At 46.4% G+C, this 20,825-nt stretch overlaps 1 protein-coding gene across 3 annotated transcripts in view; it reads right to left on the reverse strand.

Moving 5' to 3' along the window:
* robo2 (roundabout, axon guidance receptor, homolog 2 (Drosophila)) overlaps window positions 1-20,825 on the reverse strand; it is a 1,628,477-nt gene that overhangs the window by 1,088,227 nt on the left and 519,425 nt on the right. The window contains exon 1 of one of the 3 annotated variants that reach the window (XM_072513075.1): window positions 10,482-10,617. The exons of the other annotated variants lie outside the window; for them this stretch is intronic. Within the exon in view, the coding sequence (XP_072369176.1) occupies window positions 10,482-10,602 (121 nt within the window). The 5' untranslated portion in view covers window positions 10,603-10,617. Of the gene's footprint in view, window positions 1-10,481; window positions 10,618-20,825 lie in introns of those variants that run through there. 3 annotated transcript variants of the gene reach the window in all.

The following is a 20,825-nucleotide window of genomic DNA, read 5'->3' on the forward strand; positions in this document are numbered from 1 at the left end:
CCACTCCCCATGAAAGTGATTTCCACATTCTCACCACTACCTGTGTTAGTGAGTTCCACATTCTCACCACTCCCTGCGATAGCGAGTCCCACATTCACACCACTACCCATGATTGTGAATTCCGCGTTCATACCACGTTCTGTAATAGTGAGTTCCACATTCTCACCACTGCCTATGATAGTGAGTTTTCCAATCTCACCACTGCCTATGAAAGTGAGTTGCACGTTCTCACCACTGTGATTGGGAGTTCTACATTTTCACCACCCCCTGTGATAGTGAGTTCCACACACTCACTACTCCCCATGATAGTGAATTCCATGTTCACACCACGCTCTGTGATAGTGAGTTCTACATTCTCACCACTGCCTGTGATAGTGATTTTTACATTCTCACCACTGCCTATGACAGTGAGTTGCACATTCATACCACTGTGATTGGGAGTTCTACATTCTCACCACTCCCTGTGACAGTGAGTTTCAGATTTTCACCACACCCTGTGAAAGTGAAGTCCATATTCTCACTACTCGTTAGGAAAAGATGATTTTCCCAAATTCCCTATTGAAATTTACTCCTGATTTATATTTTAGCCACAAAACATTTACTGAATTGAATCAGCTAATTCAGTCATTGGACTGTTCATGTTAGTCAAAGCTCTCAGGCACACCGTGGACTGTAACAGAGACAAGTGAGGCTATAATTGAGGGAGGGACACCTCTTTACTTGTCCCCTATGTCCTGGACAATACTTATCCCTCAACCAGCAGTGTGGAAAACAGGTTATTTTATTGGCACTTGTGACAGCTTGCTGTGCGCAAATGAACCACCGTGTTTCGCACAAGAGAAAACCTGCATTTGGTTCTGAAACCAAAAAACAGCACTGGGGACCTTGCTACACATGGAAACAAGACTTGAATCTTCCAATCTGACATCTATTGGATAAAATAGCATTATGCAGTAATCCAGAGAGCCAGGCTAATACTTGGAGGCGGTGGGTTAAAATCCCAATGCAGAAGGAGGCCACTCGGCCCTTCTAGTCTGAATCCCAGAAAGAGTAGCCTACCTAGCCCCACTCCCCCACCGGATACGCGTAACTGCACCCAACCTTTGGACACAAAGGGACAATCTAGCGTGGTCAGTCCATCTAAACTGTACAACTTTGGACTGTGGGGGGAAACCAGAGCACCCGGAGGAAACCCACGGAGATATGGGGAGAATGTGCAAATTCCGCACAGACAGTCACCCGAGGCTGGAATTGAACCCGGGTTCCAGGCGCTGTGAGGCAGCAGTGCTAACCACTGCGCCACCGTGTCACTCCATTGACTGTTTTGAAGGTTGAAGTTGATAGATTCTTGTTAGGCAAGGGAATCAAAGGTTATCGAGGGTAGATGGGAATGCGGAATTTGTAGCTCCAACAGGTGACCCAGAATCTTATTGACTGGCGGAGCATCCTCGAGGGGTTCCCTCTTTCGTACGTTTGTATTCTGGATTAACACAATAACCCAGCTGGTTCATTAATGCCCTATAAAGAGGCAAGACTGCATTTACCGACGCCTGCAACTCCAGGGGGAGTAGGCCACACACATGACAACGTAGGCAGCCACATGCATCAAGGATGGCCTCCACCTTCCCAGAGTCCCCTGGGACCAGCCTCTGACAGGTGGACAACACCGCCCATTCGCTGTCCTGCTCCCAGCACATGGCCCATTGCATCCTGCTCGCCACCCCCTGCTCAACAAACCAACGCTGCCGCCTGCTTGTGGCTCCGTCTGAAATGACCTATCAGGCACTCAGTTGGCACCATCACCTTTTCAAGGGAAATCAGGCATGGGCAATCAATACTGTCCCTGCTGGCGGTGCCCGCACCCCATCAATGAATCAAAAAAATGTGTAAATCCATCATACCAATGGTGGAAGGAGGGTATATGTCCATTATTGGCCAAAGGTTCCAACTGACAGGGATAGAAGTAGATCATTCCTATTCGTATTGAATACATCCAATCCTCTCCCTTGACAAGTCCAGTATTACAGTTTTAAACATAATGTAACAAGCGTTGCCTCTCGGTCAATAATTTTGGGTGAAGCTACTGAGCAGCTGAGATTGACTATTACGCTCCAGGACTTTTCTCAAACATTTACTCCCCTATTCAACGGTTTCAATCTGTTGCCTATTTTACCAGTGAGTGAAAAAGCACACGACCGCCTTGCCTGTTCAAGTTCCATAACTCGCAAAAGGGGCTGTACAGTATTGTGGTGCTCATGGTCAGTGGAAATATCTCAAACACCAGAGGAAGTGGGACAATAACAGTCAGCATACAGGATGCAAAGGGAGAACATCAAACACTCACTACTGGCCGATTAAACCCAGCGCTGAATTATTTATAATAGCAAGACTCCATCTCACCACATTCCTTTAATAACTGGATTCTCCATTTGGTAATCTTCAGTTCTTCTCCAACTGGCCAGAGAAGGAGGTTTGGGTAGTCGATCGTGTGTCCTTGATCCCATGTAGACGCCCCCCCCCCCCCCCCACGCAGACAAATGTTCTCACAACAAGGAAAAGAGAGAAAATGTTACCTGGGCTCTGACTCAAAGTGAAAGGAGGAGGTGGGCGACTGACTGTGGTACTGACTGTGGAGCTGGTTGTGGACCGTGACCAAAGTATCTTCACCACGAGATCCTTCACGCACGGGAGGTCCATCTCAAATGTTCTAGTGTACGAATGGTAGCTTAAAAGATTGCGGAATCCTATCAACTATCCTGCCTTGAGACAATTCACACCTCTTTAACCTGGGGTTACCCCTCTCTCTGGACGTGTAAAGACTTAATTACCTGCAAATGCTCGCATTCAAAGTATCATCTTGCATCTTTGACTTTGTCTATATATATGTTTCTGGAACCCACCTCTTCATTCACCTGAGGAAGGAGCAGTGCTCTGAAAGCTAGCGATTTGAAACAAACCTGTTGGACTTTAACCTGGTGTTGCAAGACTTCTTACTGTGCCCTCCCCAGTCCAACGCCGACATCTCCCCATCCAGAAGGACAGTGGTGGGACAGAGAGCGTCCAGAGAAAGGAGACAGGGAGGAAGAGTTGTGTTTAGAAATAGGGACTGCCAGAGTTTAGCGCAATTTTGCAGGAAGAACGAAGACTGAGAGACAATCTGATCCAGGTGTTTAAAGTCTGATAGGTGTGGACAATAATTGGCTCCAACTTTTTCCAGTCACTTGTTTCATCTATTGGTATTCCATAAGTACTCACAGACCTTGGTTACAGGACTACGATGCCAGCCCAGGATGTGAATTACAGCAGGCAATTCAAACACTAAGAGTGGAATTTTACATTCCGTCCCATCTGTGGGGTTTTCCGGTCCCGCCGAGGTCAGTGGACCGTCGAACAGCTCGCCGCATTTTCAGGCCTTGTCCTACTGGGGCGGGGCTGTAACAATCCACCCCAAGGGATGCCGTAACTAAAATTGATCTTGCCTCCCCCGACATCTACAGACAGCGTTTATCAATGGCTATCGCTGGATGCCAGTCTGAAATGGGTATGCCAGCTGACTTCCGTTCTTGTTCTTTGCTTGCTGAGGTTTCAGATCAGTCACCTCTATCTAAAGATCATTTCACTTGCCATAATATGCCGTGGCTCGGGCCATATCTGTCATCTCATTACAAAACTGTGAGGTATCAGGACCAAAGGGATTGGCCTCAAAATAAGGCTACGAAACCTGTCCAAAGCCATTGACTTGGATATAAAGAATGTCAAGGACATCATTCCATATTTCACACAATTATGGAATCTTCAAACACTGGAGGCCTGCAACCTGGCATCCCTCTGCTGGTTAGTTGTTAGAACTGCGAATCTCGCCCCACACACCGCAGAGTTGGTCATTGCCCAGCAAATGTTTTCCTTTTGTCTTAAACTTTTTCAAGAACTAAGAACATCTGGAAGAATGGGGCTGGGATTCTCTGAGCCGCCGCAGCGAAATTGCGCTCAGCGCAGGGGCGGAGAATGGGGTCTCAGACTCGCGATTGGCTCCGACGCCGGGATGTGCGCGCGGTCGACACGGCGCCCACTGAAAGAGGCCCCCCGCGGCGATTCCCCGCGATCGACCAGCCGAGTACCCGCTGAGTTCCGCCGGCGTAGTTCAACCTGGTTTCACCCGGCGGGAGCTCGGACTCGCGGCCGCGCTGGCCGTCGTGGTGGGGGGGGTGGGGGGGATCAGACTCCGGTGGGGGGGGGGCCTAGATTCCACGACCAACAGGCCCACGATCGGGGGCCACCGATCGCCGAGTGCGCACGATCCTGGGGGAGCCCACCTTCTTCTGCGCTGGCCCGCTGTGTGGCTCTGCCATGTTGCATGGGGGCCGGCACGAAAACGGCCACTGCGCGCATGTGGGGACCGCGACCGGCTGCCGCGCACATGCGCGGACCCGCGGCCGGAAGTGCAGGGCCCTATATCGACAGCAGGAACTGCGGGGTGCACGCCGGGGCCCTGCTATCCCTCTTGTAATCGGAGAATCACTCCAGACTTTTTGAAAAGGAGAAGAGCGGACGTGCCACGCCTGAGGAGCAAAACCCCTGTTGTGTTTGTTTGGAGATTCTGAGTGTTGGAGGGGGAGTCCCTCATTGTCAGGCCCTCAATGCCTGATTGTGCCATCAGCTGCCGAGTTCCAATTCTGTGAAATAATTACCATCCTCAATTCCTCCATCTCCCCTTCAAGAGCCGTGAAAACCGACATCTTTGATCGAGGTGTTGATCAGACTGTCCAACTTCACCTTTGGGGCAGGCCCACTACGCCCAGCTTTCAGGTGTGTTTTGCCTGTATTAAATATCCCACAGCACTGCTCTGCGGATCAACAAATGTATCAAAATCGTACACGAGAAACTAAGGCAGCAGCACTCAACTCACGAAAGAAAGTAAAAAGATAGTCAATTATGTGTCATCGGCAGAGCTTCACTACTCCTCAAGGGAACCTAATTCCCAGTTCTTTCCCACTGCAAGAGCTTATCTTGTGGCCAGGGTGTTGGAGCGGTTTCGATGCCTGTGTATTGAGTCGAATTCCACATGGGCTTTTCTCCTATGGCTCAACTCAGTACAAAGAACAGCAGACACATCAACAATCTGAAGACGGTTTAATTCCTACAAGCTTGATTTCATGTACATGAGAGATAAGACCTGGAAAGCTGCCAAGATCCTGTCTACAGAACAAAGGCATGAACTCAACACATATACAACAATCAAAAATCAATAGCCAGCCCCAGTCGACTGTGATCCAATCCCTGAAGCTGCTATGTTTAAACTCACCCAATAGAATTGCAAGCAATGTTTAAACTTCCATCAATAGAATTGCAAGCAATGTTTAAACTCATCCAATAGAATTGCAAGCAATGTTTAAACTTCAATCAATAGAATTGCAAGCAATGTTTAAACTTCAACCAATAGAATTGCAAGCAATCCATGATTGATGCCAGGATGCTCAACCTGACAGCTATGTACAATCACAACTTCCTGTGCTGTTTGTCCGTGAGAAGCAGAACAACAGAACCAGCACCCTGGATTGTTTCACTATCGATTACTTATTACTGCTATGTCCTAAAAATACATGTTTAATGGTTAATAATGATTACTCGGTACTCTTCCTATAATTCATCCCAATCCTTAATAAAGTAATTTATGCAAAATTAATCTAATATATGCTAACTATTTAGTGTTTAAAAGGTATCATCACTGAACCCCACCTTTACAGGGCTCTCACCACATTCACTTAACAACTATGAACTCCATTGATTATAAACTCGGTCTTCACCTCTGTTCCCATTGGCAGATTTTAGCTTTGTCAGAGAACGTATCCAAGAGCCAATTTGCATGCTGCAGTCAAATCACAGGAAAATGAGAGAGAGAAAATGTTACCTGGGCTCTGACTCAGACTGAAAGGAGAAGGTGAGCGACTGACTGTGGTACTGACTGTGGTGCTGGTTGTGGACCGTAACCCTTCACCGCGAGATCCTGCACGCACGGGAGATCCATCTCTAGATCACTATTGTAGGAATGGTACTGTAAAAGACTGTGGACACAATGTTTTTCTTTCCAGGATAATCGTCTGCTACGAAGTAATTCCCAATATCCTGGAAGTCAACAATACAGATTACTGAGACATGGTCCTTGCAGATACTACATTGCTCGTGAGTGGGTGGGATTGGGTCAGGTGGTCAATGGCCAGCTGACTGGAAGATCTGGACCAGTTAAGTGGACAAGGACTGAATGGATTGTGGGTGGGGTGCTAATGCACACAGTTACAAAAACATTAAAGGGACTTACTCAAGGAGCAGGCAGGAGAAAGGGAGTTGTCATGTGTGCATTTCATGGAAGCATGTAATCAATTTGGAGCTGCTCTCAACAAGGCAACTGTGATGGATCTTATAAGATTTAAATATTAATGTACAGAATGTATTCTTAACCAGTGTATATCACAGTGGAAGCTACATCTTGATTTTGGGTAATGGTGTGAGTGGGTCAATAGCGATTTAGCTGTCTGTTACAAATCTCTCCTGTTTATCATTTTGATTCACCTCAAAACAGCTGAAACTCACTCCATTTGACACAATACTCCCAATGAGTGTATCTCTGATGAATAGGAGAGGGTTCAGAGGGAAGATACAGGGTTGAGCTTTGGGGTTAATGTTATGAAGGTGGACTCAAAAGCTTAACTTGCTGACACAGCAAGGCTTAAATCTCAACTCCCTATTGAACAGAGGGGTAGGTATCATGCAGGGATTTAGATTTACTCTGACTCCACTTCTCCTGGGCTGGGTAAGAGCTTGTTTCCTTTTCGTACATCATTGGCGTGCCTGGGCTCAATGGACTTCACTTGTGCAAACCACATCAGCGAGGGTCACTGCTGAAGATCACTCTGGTCGCCACACTACCAGAAGGATGTGGAGGCTTTAGAGAGAGTGCAGAAGAGATTTGCCAGGATGTTGCCTGGTATGGAGGGCATTAGCTATGAGGAGCGGTTAAATAAACTTGGTGCGTTCTCACTTGAATGAAGGAGGCGGAGGGGCGACCTGATAGAGGTCTACAAAATTATGAGGGGCATAGACAGAGTGGATAGTCAGAGGCTTTTCCCCAGGGTAGAAGGGTCAATTACTAAGGGGCATAGGTTTAAGGTGAGAGGGGCAAGGTTTAGAGTAGATGTACGAGGTAAGTTTTTTTACACAGAGGGTAGTGGGTGCCTGGAACTCGCTGCCAGAGGAGGTGGTGGAAGCAGGGATGATAGTGATGTTTAAGGGGCACCTTGACAAATACATGAATTGGATAGGAATAGAGGGATACAGACCCCGGAATTGTAGAAGATTTTAGTTTAGTCGGGCAGCATGGTTGACGCAGACTTGGAGGGCCGAAGGGCCTGTTCCTGTGCTGTCCTTTTCTTTGTTCTTTGTTCTGATTGACCAGCCAAGCACGTGGACATTGTTAGGCTATTCAACCATGAGGTAAGCATCATCTGAATCATGTCTTTGCCCAATTTCCAGGCACAGCACTTTCCAAGTGAGTTTGCTGGATAGTAATTGGAAAACGATGGTCATTCCTCTTCTGTTTCCTCTTTAGCTAAGGGCTGTTGGACCCATTATATCACTCTCCACAGACAGAACACCCACAGCACTGAGATAATTATACAAGTGGCCAGATTTCGAGGGAACCTCTGACTGATGTTCCAGCACAGTATAGACCAACAATGTAGAAGTGGCGGTACTCCAGTTTAACAAAAAGAAACTTTGCGTGGAGGTTACAGATCCCCTTCCCGCTCAAATTACTGGTGTAAACGTAAAGAGGGGATAATTCACCATTGGCGCCAATGCTTTGCACGAATGTTTCCTAAGAACACATTTTTTAAAAAGTGAAGGAGATGGGTCCAATTTGCCTCGAACCCGACTCAGGTTTGCTTCAAATTCCCAGGTGCAGCCACCCGCTGTTTCAGAGACACGTCAGAGGGGCCTCTGAGCTGTCACTCACAATCTTGTACTGAGCGTGCATCACACAGAGCGGTTGTGACTCAATGACTCAGTGTGAAACCTTCCAGCTGCAGGTGATGATTATAAACCCGGCAGGAGCAACGAGCAAATAATTTCTACAACTGAGATGGACAGTTGACAAAACGCCCTGGGTATCACACTGGACATTCCATGTGCATTGTAACTACAATTTCAATTTTGAGCGATTGTATAAAATAGCAGATATGAAATTAGGTGCCCATTCTGCACAGGTTTCATTTTCTGCCCTATTGAAGTCAACAGAAGGTAGGTCTATGACAGGGAGTCCAGTTGATATCCACCTTGCTGTACCATCACCCAGCTTCCGTACCCTCTCTCATGGAGTTTGATTCACCTTCTCTACTTGAGTAATAAACCAGGATAGTACCAGGAGAGGATGTTTCCACCTGCAGGAAAAACTAGAAGCAGAGGACACAATCTCAGACTAAAGGGACAATCCTTTAAAACAGAGATGAGGAGGAATTTCTTCAGCCAGAGGGTGGTGAATCTGTGGAACTCTTTGCCGCAGAAGGCTGTGGAGGCCAAATCACTGAGTGTCTTTAAGACAGAGATGGATAGGTTCTTGATTAATAAGGGGATCAGGGGTTATGTGGAGAAGGCAGGAGAATGGGGATGAGAAAATATCAGCCATGATTGAATGGCGGGGCAGACCCGATGGGCCGAGTGGCCTAATTCTGCTCCCACATCTTATGGTCTTATGTCAGTTATAGAACATGCCCTATTTCCAGTTCTGTATCGTCCTGTTCTACACGAGCCAAACTACCCACTCCACGGTTTATTACACAGGTGGTGAAGGTGAAAATTATCTTCTAATTCTGTATGCCTTCAAGTTGATGTTAACTGGAGTCAAACTGTGTTCAGCTTCCTACCCCCACAATGTCATTGTTTGAATGCTGCCTCCACACATCAATACAGTTAAATGTTACTGCAACCCATCCCTAAACTGGAGCCTTGACTCGAGTAAAATCATCCAACAGGGGAACGTATAAAACTCAGCCATTGCACTCTTCCAGAAACAAGCACAAGAAGTCAGTCGCCAAATGGAGTCAATGAAGACGTCCACAGAGAAACGATCAGACACAAGTGTCCCACTGAAAGACTTTGGCTGGAATTATCTTCCCTCCTCCTGTGTTAGGACAGTAAGAAGTCTTACAACACCAGGTTAAAGTCTAACAGGTTTATTTGGAATCACTAGCTTTCGGAGCGCAGCTCCTTCATCAGGTGAGTGGATGATCAGGTGTGTTAGGATGACAGATGTATGCGGGAGTGGAGGGGCGGAGCATAAATTTGAGAATCCATGGTAACAGTGCAGTGCCCGTCGCTGGATTACTCCGCCCCGCTCCCAGTGGTATTTCACTTGCAGTGGGGAAGGCATCGAATGGCCTGCTCATATGTGGGCGAATTGAAACCTGGAATGGTAACATGGGCCCCACTGCCGGCTGGTATTTATTTCCACCTCTGGAGTGGCCAGCAGCACATAGGTGGCATCATGGCTGTGCTCGCCTAACCCCCCTTTGCTAGGGTCTGCCTGTCTGACCTTGCCCTGGTGCACGTCTCTTGTTCTCTCGGAGAATGGTGGAAATTCCAGCAATGGTCACCACTCCGGGTAGCGCTGTTGGGACAAGAGAGCTGCTGACATAGAGAGCTGCAGGCAAGAGTTCCTCTCTGATGTGGGAAGCAGATCCGTAAGGCCCAAATTCCATTAAATGGCCGTCGGGTGAGCTGAAACGTAGGCCAGCTTACCCTGCCTTTTATGTATAAAATTCAGCTCTTTGTTGATCCACAATAAAGTAAAGATCGTACCTAATTCTAACACACAGTAATACAATATCTGTTTGTACCAGATAGTCTTCCTCCATAACAAGTAGCCCCATCACAGCATTAAAATTTGATTCAAACATTAATTACCCATCAGTAAATTTCTTTTGAAGCAGGTACTGAGCCATTGACTCTGTTCCAGGACTTTTTCTCAATATTGACAGCCCATCCCTCACTCTACAGATTCAATCATTGCCTAATGATCTGCACCCTGTAATATTACACCTTCCTCTGTCCAAATTCTGTGTGGGGTCCCAAAGTAGCAGTAGATCACTGTCGGTCAGTAAATATTTCACAAAGACTAGAGAATCCATGACTGCAAGTCAGCTGAGAGAAAGCGGGGGGGGGGGGGGGGGGGGGTAGACGACACTATCAACCATGAGTCTTCTCCACATTACAGAACCTGGCTCCTGGCTCATTCCCACTGGGAGCGCCATCTCACTGCATTCCCTCAAGAAACACAAGCGCCATTTTGTAAATTATATGTCCAGCTCTGCTCCCATTGGGCAGTGATTGAGGTTTAGGCAGTCAATGCCTTTGTTTCCATGGAGGAGACCATCGAGCTCATCGGTTGGGTACGACACAAGACAAACAAGGAAAAGAGAGAAAACGTTACCTGGACTCTGACTCAAACCGATAGGAGATGTGCGACTGACTGCGGTACTGACTGTGGTGCTGGTTGTGGGCAACAACTGAAGTATCTTCACTGTGAGATCACGCACGCACGGCAGATCCATCTCAAACCCTGCATTGTAGTGATTGTACTTTGCAAGGCCACGAACACATTGCCTTTCTTGCCGAGACAAACGTTTGCTAAAGGACAATTCCCGAAGTCCTAGAAGTCAACAGTATAGATTACTCAGACAGGGCCTGTGAACATCCACATTCATTGAATGAATAGATGTGGTTCTCATTAACTTGATTTTCATTAACATGGGGATCTATCTGGTTTGTAATGCAGAACAAGGCCAGCAGCGTGGGTTCAATTCCCATACCAGCCTCCCCGAACAGGCGCCAGAATGTGGCGACTAGGGGCTTCATTGAAGCCTACTTGTGACAATAAGCAATTATTATTATTATCGCTGAACCAGATATTAATTTGTTTAATTTTTGAGCAGACAATTCCTGTACATTTATCTTATACGGATGATTAAGACTCATGGATTAAGATGCAATGTGGTTTATTGGGTTGAAACCTGAATGGGGGTAAGTGGCGATAGATCTGTTTTGGACAGTGACAGAGGTCTTTTCTGAATCCACTATTGTTACTTCAATAATCTGATTGAAAGTCATGGTCAGGCAGTGAGAGTGAGGCTATGTAAGATAAAGGAATTTGAAAGTGTGGATGCAGAGAAAATTGTTGGACGAATGCAGATCAAAGGGATGCATTCTTAAAACGAGTGATCAGTCGTTTAGGGGGGAAACTACAATGGACATTTTCACACAGTGTAGTGAAAATCTGTAACTCATTTCCTTGATAGGGGCAGTGTGAAATTCTCAAACACAAGATCATTGAGGAAGAGACATCATGAGATACGCAACCAGATAGTAGTACATAAGGAGACAGCCTTATTCAATTCAAAGTAGTACCTAGGGTGTATATAACAGTGGCTAGAATGAGCAGGTTCTTTGAGGGGGTGGAGGGCAGATGTGAGTGGTGTGAGGGAAGGCCCATAAACCACTTTCACATGTTTTGGGCCTGCCCGAAGCTGAGGGGGTTCCGGCAGGTGTTCGCGGACATTATGTCTGAGGTGGTGAAGGTGAAGGTGACCAGCAAGTCCAGAAGTGACGATATTCGGAGTGTCGGAAGACCCGGAAGTCCAGGGGGTGAGAGAGGCCAACGTCATGGCCTTTGCCTCCTTGGTAGCCTGGCGACGGATTTTGTTGGAGTGGAGGGACTCGGGGCCCCTGAAGTGGGGGGGGGGGGGGGTGGAATGTTATTTATTTGTTATGAGATTTTCTGTTTGATCTTTTTCTGGTTTTGGTTGTGTTTAATGTCTACACAAATGCCTTAATAAATTTTTTTTTAAAAAATGAGATACACAACTAAGTAAATGGAGTTGAGAATAAATCGGCTGTGATCTAACAGAATGATGGAATAAATTTGAAGTGCTGAATGGACGACTCCTGTTCTCAAGTTCCCATTTAAGAGATCTGAAACTAGTTAAGGCAGATAGCTGCTGAAGGTTCAGATGGATGTCAATTATCTCAGGTATTATGCACAGATACTTGAAACCTTACAGGTAGCTCGCACAATCAATGCTGTATTGTCTGTACCGGTAAGAAAAGGTTTGCATTTTCACATAATGACAACCGATGTCAATATGTGTAGCTGTCAACTGCAATTCTAAGGTGATTTTGGGACGGATCTCACAGAATTTGATCATTAATGAACACAAGTTATTTTCACCAGTGTAGATCACTGGGATAGCCACACCTGGAGCAATGTGTAAATGTAATCTCTACAGCCAAATCATAGCGCCCAGGAATATTGCAGATATTTGGGTTTCTTTGCAAGTAGAGTTTTGTTCCAAAAGCTGCCTTTTGATTGTCAATTCCCAGCGTAGAACGAGCAGTTCAACCACAGAAACCAAACCAAGTACCAGCTACATCTGACCTCCACATTTTTCAACAGTGGCTACTACTGACTTGGCACGGGGAAAACATTAATACTCTACCCCCCGACTCAGGAGCTCTGCAGCCAACTACAAAGCATTGACAGCAGCCGACCCGAGGGGGAGCAAGGATTACTAATAATAATCTTTATTATTGTCACAAGTAGGCTTACATTAACACTGCAATGATGTTACTGTGAAAAGCCCCTAGTCGCCACATTCCGGCGCCTGTTCGGGTACACTGAGGGCGAATTCAGAATGTCCAATTCACCTAACAAGCACGTCTTTCGGGACTTGTGGGAGGAACCCGGAGCACCCGGAGGTAACCCGCGCAGACAAGGGAAGAACTCCGCACAGACAGTGACCCTAGAGGGATTCGACCCCGGGACCCTGCTGCTGTGAAGCAACAGTGCTAACCACTGTGCTAACGTGTTGCCTATTGAACTATGTTGTCCATACCATGTGCAGTGGGGCTAGATCACACAATATCCAACCTGCAATCAGTTACCTTTGGTTAATCATTTGAGGTATTTCTGTACAGAACAGAAGACCATCCCATTGCATACAAACAAGCCTCAAACAGATCAGTGGTTGTATTCCCAACATGGAGAGGGGAAGCAAAACAGGCAGGATCAATTTTTGGCACCAATTGCAGGGCAGGTTCAAAATCAAAGGAACTGAGTGCCAATGAGGGTGTGTAAGTGGTGGCAAAGGCAATTGCTTACATCCCGCCATGTTTAATTGCATCCCCTTTCAGATCTTCAGATCGGAGGTGGGTAAATATTCATGTCCTGTCTTTTCGTGTCACCGTTCGGGCTTGTAAAGATCTCCATGAATGCCCCACGCATAACAGGGAAATTGCCCGTAGCATCTTCAACTGGTATTTCCATCCTGGTGTCAGCACGATGCCAATATCCCCCGACATTCTGGTGCTCTGGTAAAGTTACCAATTACTCTGGACTGTTTCAGCATCCAATCAGAAGAAAACAAAAAGGAAAATTGGGAATCTGCATATTCCCATATTCCTGAACCATGCAAACACAGCTTCAGTGGCAACAGTGACAGAGCTCTTACAAGGCCGGCCTAGAGAGTGAATGTGAGCCGATTAAACTAATCAAAGACAGGCAGAGGGTGTCCACAAACTATCAATTGTAGTCCATGTTTTAACCTGAGGAAATATGAATGAGGAGCAAGAATAAACCATAAGGCCCCTTGCGACTTCAATAAGATCATGGTCAATATTCCACCTCAACTCCATTTTCCTGACCGCTCTCCATAGCCCTTTCTTCCTGAAGGAGCCAAGAGCTGTCCATCTCTGACTTGAATGTACTCCATAACTGAACATTCACAACCCTGTGGGGTATGGAATTCCAAGGTTTTACAACCCTCTGAATACATTTCTATTCATCTTAGTCCAAAGCAAAACTGAGGCCATGTCCTTGAGTTCTAGATTCCACAGGCAAGAAAGCACCCTCTCAGTGTCTACCCTGTCAAGCCCCTTCAGAATGCTATAGGTTTCAGTGAGATTAACTCTCATTCTTCTAAACTCCAGAGAATATAGGCCCAATTTATTCAGCTCCTCATCATGGGCAACCTGTTTATCCCAAGAACCAATCTAGATGACCTTGACTATAGTGTCTCCAAAGTATGCAAACGCTTCCTTAGACCTGGAGAGCAAACCTGCCCATAGTGCTTTCAGGTGTGGTCTCACCAAGGTCCTGTACAATTATAGCAAGACGTCTTTATTCTTGTACTCCAATCACCTTGCAATAGAGGCATGTCCTTTACATTCCCAATTGATTGTTCTACCGACATGCTAACTTTGAGTTCCTTGTACAAGCACACCCAAGTCCCCTTGGATATCAACATCATGGAGAACAAAACTTCACACATCGCTGTTTTCACAGATGTATGTCGACAATTTATACCGATGCGTTCAATCCCTCTCTATAACACGCTGCACAGATTACAGTATGAAACAGCGAGTCCTCATTCAAATGTATAATAAAAAAAACAAAAATAGAAAATCGACCACGTGGCAGCTATGATCTCCAATGCTCTCCATTGGCACTTGGTTCTTTGCTCTTCACCACAGTGAGGTTCTATCTCACCACGTTTCCTCAATAACCCCCATCTCCATTTGTATCTTCACTCTGCTCCACTGGCTTGTGAATGGGATTCCAGCAGTCGACCCCTGTCTTCGCTCCCAGACAGGAATTCCCCAAATGGGTGGAACAGGAGGACACACAATAAGGAAAAATTTTAAAAAGAGAGAAAATGTTACCTGGGCTCTGACTCAAACTGAAAGGAGAAGGTGAGCGACTGACTGTGGTACTGACTGTGGAGCTGGTTGTGGGTAGTAACTGACGTATCTTCTCTACGAGATCCTGCGTACACGGGACATCCATATTATAAATCGCATTATACCGTGTATAAGCATGATGATAACGTGAAAGAATCTTGACACAACGACTTGCTCGCCAAGGCAGCCGTCTGTTAAGGCCCAACTTCAGAAGTCCTGGAAGTCAATAGTACAGATTACTAAGGGAAGGTCGTTGAGAATTTCTGGGTTTTCCCTTTTTTTCTAAATCAGCTGATGTAGCTGATTTCATCAACCCAGATCTTTGGAAGTCACTGGTTAAAATCTCTATGATGACTTCTAACAAATGCTCACAACTTTCCTCTTGCTTATACTTAGATAACAACAAACAATGCATTGGTACTAATGTATTTGAATCTATCAATCGTCATAAATGCTCTAATCGTGATCATTTTCATTGTGTGTGAATTGCAACGATAAAAAATGAGTGACCCTTCACAATGTCAGCATTAAAATTAATGCTAGCAGTGTACTTGACCATGGGAGACCAAAGAGTGTGCGCCGATATTGCACATGTCTCACCCCTAATTTTTACATTTCGAACCTCAGTCCCAAGCTCTGGAATTCCCTCCCTAAATCCCCTCTCATTCCTTCTTTGAAACGCTCCTTAAAATCTCGCACTTGGAGCAAGGTTTTAGTCCTAGTGGCTCTTCAGGTGGCTCAGTGTCAAATCTTATGAAGCATGTCAGGGAGTTTTACTGCGTTAAAAACACTCTATAAATCTGTTGTTGGTGACGACCACGAGATAACAAGATGTTCAGCTCACAGCGTCCGCCTGGGAATGTTAGCAGCAGAGAAATCACAGCAAATAACCAAGGTCGAAAGTTTCAAGACAGAAGAGAGATATCATTCAAAGAAAAGCCATCAGATATACTCCAATGAAATGGAGAGAGGCGGTGGCCTGGATTCCCCAATTTAAAGACGCCGACGTGGGAACAGTGGCGTTTTACACCCGCAGAAACGGCACCAAAGCTGCACCGATCCTCTGTCTGGTGGGGGGCTTGCAGGCACGCAGCATAAAGCCCCTGTTTTTACCTGGGGATAAGGCTGGAGTATTGTCGGGTCTGTGGCTGCGGATGCGCACGGCGGCTACCGCGCCGTGCAACATGGCGCCGGCCGTGCGCGGACCCGGCCTGCCAAATACTGCCCCCCTTTGACCAGACTCGACACCCCCAGATAACCCCCACCAGTCACCCCAACCCCCGCCAAAGGCCCCCCCCCCCCCACCCGCAGAATGGCTCCCACCCGACTCAGTCCGCAGCCTCCTTGCTAGGTTCACAAAATTAAAAGGACACGTGTCCCACGCCATCGGGTACTCAGCCCATTGGGGTAAGAACATCGGGGGCGGGCCTCAGGGAACGTCCCGACAGCGTGCGGCGAGGGGGTGGAGCATCGCAAAAGCAGTGCCTCCCCCGATTTCAGTGCAAACGATGATCCTCCGGCCGATCGCCGGATAAGGGGCGTCATTCTCCGCCGGCGGGAGTCTCCGTTTTGCCGGCGCCCGGGGGTTTCCCGACGGCGTGGGGCTGCCCCACAATGGGAAACCCCATTGACCGGCCGGTGTTACGGAGACTCCCGCCGGCCGGTCGGGGCAGAAATGTGGCGGGGCGGGTAGGAGAATTTCACCCATGATTTCGGCATCAGCGACTGGAGAATCCCGCCCGGTGTACCTGATCGAGACTGATTGGAACAACACTCCACAGTGCAATCAAATGAATTCCTTCCCACTGACTGATGGACACACCGGAGTAACAATTAGCCGTCATGATACCAGGTCGTGGCAACACCTCAAAGGAAAGGAAATCCACATCTGGTGCAATATTGCTTTGCCAAAATGAAAGGAACAATTAGGCTCCTCACACATATTAATCATGCATAAGTCCAACAATTAAGTGGGCGGCGTTCATCACCAGAAGACAGTTTGATTTCCTAGCGCAGGTATTTTCTGCTTGTAACAACTAGCAGGATCACTCATTGTTCTCCCAGTGTGGTCCAAGAATAATTGTCCCAGATTCTTCCCTCAAAATAATGGCGAGGCTCATGGCACTCACCATTATTTAAGTATGAATGGTGCACGTCATGAGAAGGCAGATAGATGCTTAAATGTCAAAAATCCAAAATTTATCTCAGAGTTAGTTCCTGAAACAACACCTCACAGTCTGGGTCGCCATTGGCATATTTGTGTACACTTACTGCATCGGTGCTGTAGATACAAAATAAATTTGTCACAAAGTCAAGACATGTCATGTCAAATAATTGTATTCTTTCAACTATGTTATAAGGGGCTGGTTTAGCAATAAGGGGCTGGTTTAGCACAGTGGGCTAAATAGCTGGCTTGTAAAGCAGACCAAGGCCAGCAGCGCGGGTTCAATTCCCGTACCAGCCTCTCAGAACAGGCGCAGGAATGTGGTGACTAGGGGCTTTTCACAGTAACTTCATTTGAAGCCTACTTGTGACAATAAGCGATTTTCTTTTCATTTCATTCATATTATGAAAAGCATATGGATTCACTGGAGAAGGTGCAAAAAAAGATTTACGAGCATTATACCAAACCTCAGAGGTTATACCCATCAGAGTAGGTTGCACAGGCCGTGTTTCATTTCTTCTGGAGATAGGGCTGAGTGTGGCCTAATAGGGAGCTTTCAGATAATGGATGAATTCAGTAGGGTTGATGTGGAGAAGATATTTCAATCTGTGCTGTACTGTTCTATGTTCTATCATGGAGCACACCAGAATGACAGGGAGTGGGATAGCTTGATCTTGGTTTCGGACAATGCGCGGCACAACATCGAGGGCCGACAGGCCTGTTCTGTACTGTACTGTTCTATGTTCTATGTTTGTTCTATGTAATAGTTGTTAATTATTGTCAATCAACCTCTCTGGCACTGAAAATTAACGGTTACAATTGAGGAATCTCTTTCTTTCAAGTATTAATTCATGAAGCTTTAAAAATGTCAAATGCATAATTTATTTTTTACTTTTTCTTTGTCACTTTACCCTCTCTACCTTCATGCAAAAATGTGTTCTCTCTTTGATCTGGATCCTCTGCCACTGGTAGCGGGATGCTCGATTGGCGCTGATCCTGCTCCGATGCTCCAGTTCTCCCGCCCCCATCGCCCCCTCCTGGTGGCGGCAGTGAGCTGCAAGCATTGCGCCAGCGAGAGGATGCAAGTGGGTCACTGGAAGCAATTTGCATCTGAATAACGGGCTGGAAGCTCAATTCCCCACGCCCCCGTGATGATCCAGGCCTCTCGGTCGGGGTACACGCGGCCGTGGATTGGTGCAGGTGTTTTCAAGTGTGGGGCCCGGGCGCTGTGGACCCCACGGTGGATCAAGGGGATGAGCATTTAACGTTGGTTCCCCCAAAGACCATCGAGTGGTGCCTCTGAGATGGGTGTCTTTGATAGGGGAATCTTTGATATGGGAATTCCTGCTGTGCGGGGTTTGACGAAGGGTCTCTATTGGTGATCTGATGAGGGAGTCGGTTCACCCTCATGTGTGTGCTAAGGGGGGGGGGAGGGGGAGGGTGGGGGGGGGGGAGGGTGCCCCCACTTGTCAAAGGATTGCTGTTGTGGAGGGAAGGGGGCAGCTTCCAGACCTCGAGGGGCAGCACAGTTGCACAGTGGGTAGCACTGTTCCTTCACGGCGTCAGGGTCCCAGGTCCTGTGCGGAGTCTGTACGTTCTCCCCGTGACTGCGTGGGTTTCCTCCGGGTGCTCCGGTTTCCTCCACAAGTCCCGAATGATGTGCTGTTCGGTAATTTGGACATTCTGAATTCCCCCTCTGTATACCCGAACAAGCGACTAGGGGCTTTACATAATAACTTCATTGCAGTGTTAATGTAAGCCTATTATTAAGTTTCTCCTCTCTGTGCCAGTATTAACTCACACCACCAACTAATTTGCCACACAAAAACATATTAAAACCAACACATAAAAAGATAAATCAAACGACCGGCAGACACTGTTACATTGGCAATAACGGTCAATTTTGTCCCAGTGAATTTCACGGGTTTACAATTCGCTGTTTGGTCGCACTGAACTTGAGTATTGCTTGCAAGAGAGACCTGTCGCTGAAGCTTTTCATCTTGTACTCATCGGGACAAATGCAAGAATGCCAAATTTCAAAGAATCAGAACAATTTCTGATACAGGAGAAAAGGATGCTGATTGGTTGGACAGTAAACCCTGGTTGTTCGAGGCATTGCCAGGCAGTTCCCAGGCACAACAATATAAACAACAGCACCTTCATTAAATTACCTCTCCTGAGCCTTCTCCTGAACCATCTGAACTTAACCTCTGCAAAGTACAGATGTTTTCAGCTTCTTGCTTTGGTTTCACTTTATTTTCTGCCTCCAATCATTGGCTATTTTTGATGTACTTCATCAAACAGAACTGTACACGATATCCTAAGGGGGGCAGAAATTCAGATGTTTTACTTCTGTATTTTAGGAGCAAAGTAGGCATGATGTATACCCATTAGTGGTGGGATGTGCTGAGCTCAATCAGCGTGGGGGTTGGTTCCATTGAATTGTCCTAAATGGTCACCTAAAACAAGCACTAAGTTCTTTAAATATGTAAGTGAGAGGCCTAACCATTGGTAAAAGACCGATTGGGAAATGCGTTGTTGGCAATCACAGCACTCGAGGACTCTTCAGTGATTATCAACAAGAGATGAGTGGCTTTTAAAAGAAAATAAAACAGATCATCGGACCACTCGATTCAGGACCACCGCTCACATAGCACGATTCCTTAATAATCCTCAGCTCTGCTCTCATTGGCAGGAGAAGAGTAATGTTCCAGGCAGCCCAATCGCATGCCTCTGTGCAACAAGGAAAAGAGAGAGAAAATGTTACCTGGGCTCTGACTCAAACTGAAAGGACGAGGTGAGCGACTGACTGTGGTGCTGGTTGTGGACTGCAACCCAAGTATCTTCTGTGTGAGATCCTTCACACACGGCAGATCCATATTAAAAATCACACTATGCGAAGTAACAGCATAATGGTCGTCTAATAGAATCCGAGAACACCATCTATCTCGCCAAGACAATCACCTGCTTTGAAGCAATTTCAGAAATCCCAGAAGTCAATGATGTAGATTACTGAAATAAGGCTCTTATACATACCTGAGTTTCTCGCACAGGAGGAAATGTGGATAAAGTTAACGTTACCTTTCAGAAACCATTTAATCATTGTTACATTTGATGTCTTGCTTAAGCGTCCTTTCTCTACACATCAACCTAGAGAGTGAGTGGCAGCAGTGTATCGACCACAGTGGGAGCAAGCCTGATTCTTCCCATGCTTGATGTCCACAAACTTCTAACTAGATAATGATCAGACGGGGATTTCTGGCCTATTTTCTCAGCCAAGACTTATTCCTCGGGACCTTCGAGGGCAACTGGGAAATGCTTCTTCAGAGCTGGAGAATTTCAATCACAATCAAAGCAAAAAGCCACAAAGGATTGAACAATGAATCAACCATCAAATCTTCACATTGCAACTGAGTTCGGAAAACAAAGGCTTACCCCATCACCTGTCACACAACACAACAATAATTAACTCTGTTAGATGTGCAGCACATTGCTTATTTTCAAATGGAAAAAAAAAAAGAGTGCAGTCCTCGTTTCCATCCTAACTTTCAAAAGAAAACGGAGTTCCTCACACTCGGCCGCAAAAAAGTAACCCAACAATTAGCTCGGAACCTCATGCCACAGTTGAAAGTAATTTGGTTCTGGGGAGCGCTTTGCGGCATCTTGGAACTGCAAAAATGCGCTAAACCAATGCCAGTTATTGCTAAATACTGTTAAAGGCATGGGCCTTTTCTGACATTATTTCGTGTTCGATAAATCAAGTGTGACGTTGTTTTTTTATTCTCTTCTAGCTTTAAAATAAAGTCACCCAGTTGTAGAAAGATGAATATCACACAGACGGCGGGATTTAATGATTGCATCAGGCAAAGGGCAATGCGC

This window comes from Scyliorhinus torazame, chromosome 8 (genome assembly GCF_047496885.1).
Source record: "Scyliorhinus torazame isolate Kashiwa2021f chromosome 8, sScyTor2.1, whole genome shotgun sequence".
Classification (NCBI taxonomy): Eukaryota; Metazoa; Chordata; class Chondrichthyes; order Carcharhiniformes; family Scyliorhinidae; genus Scyliorhinus; species Scyliorhinus torazame.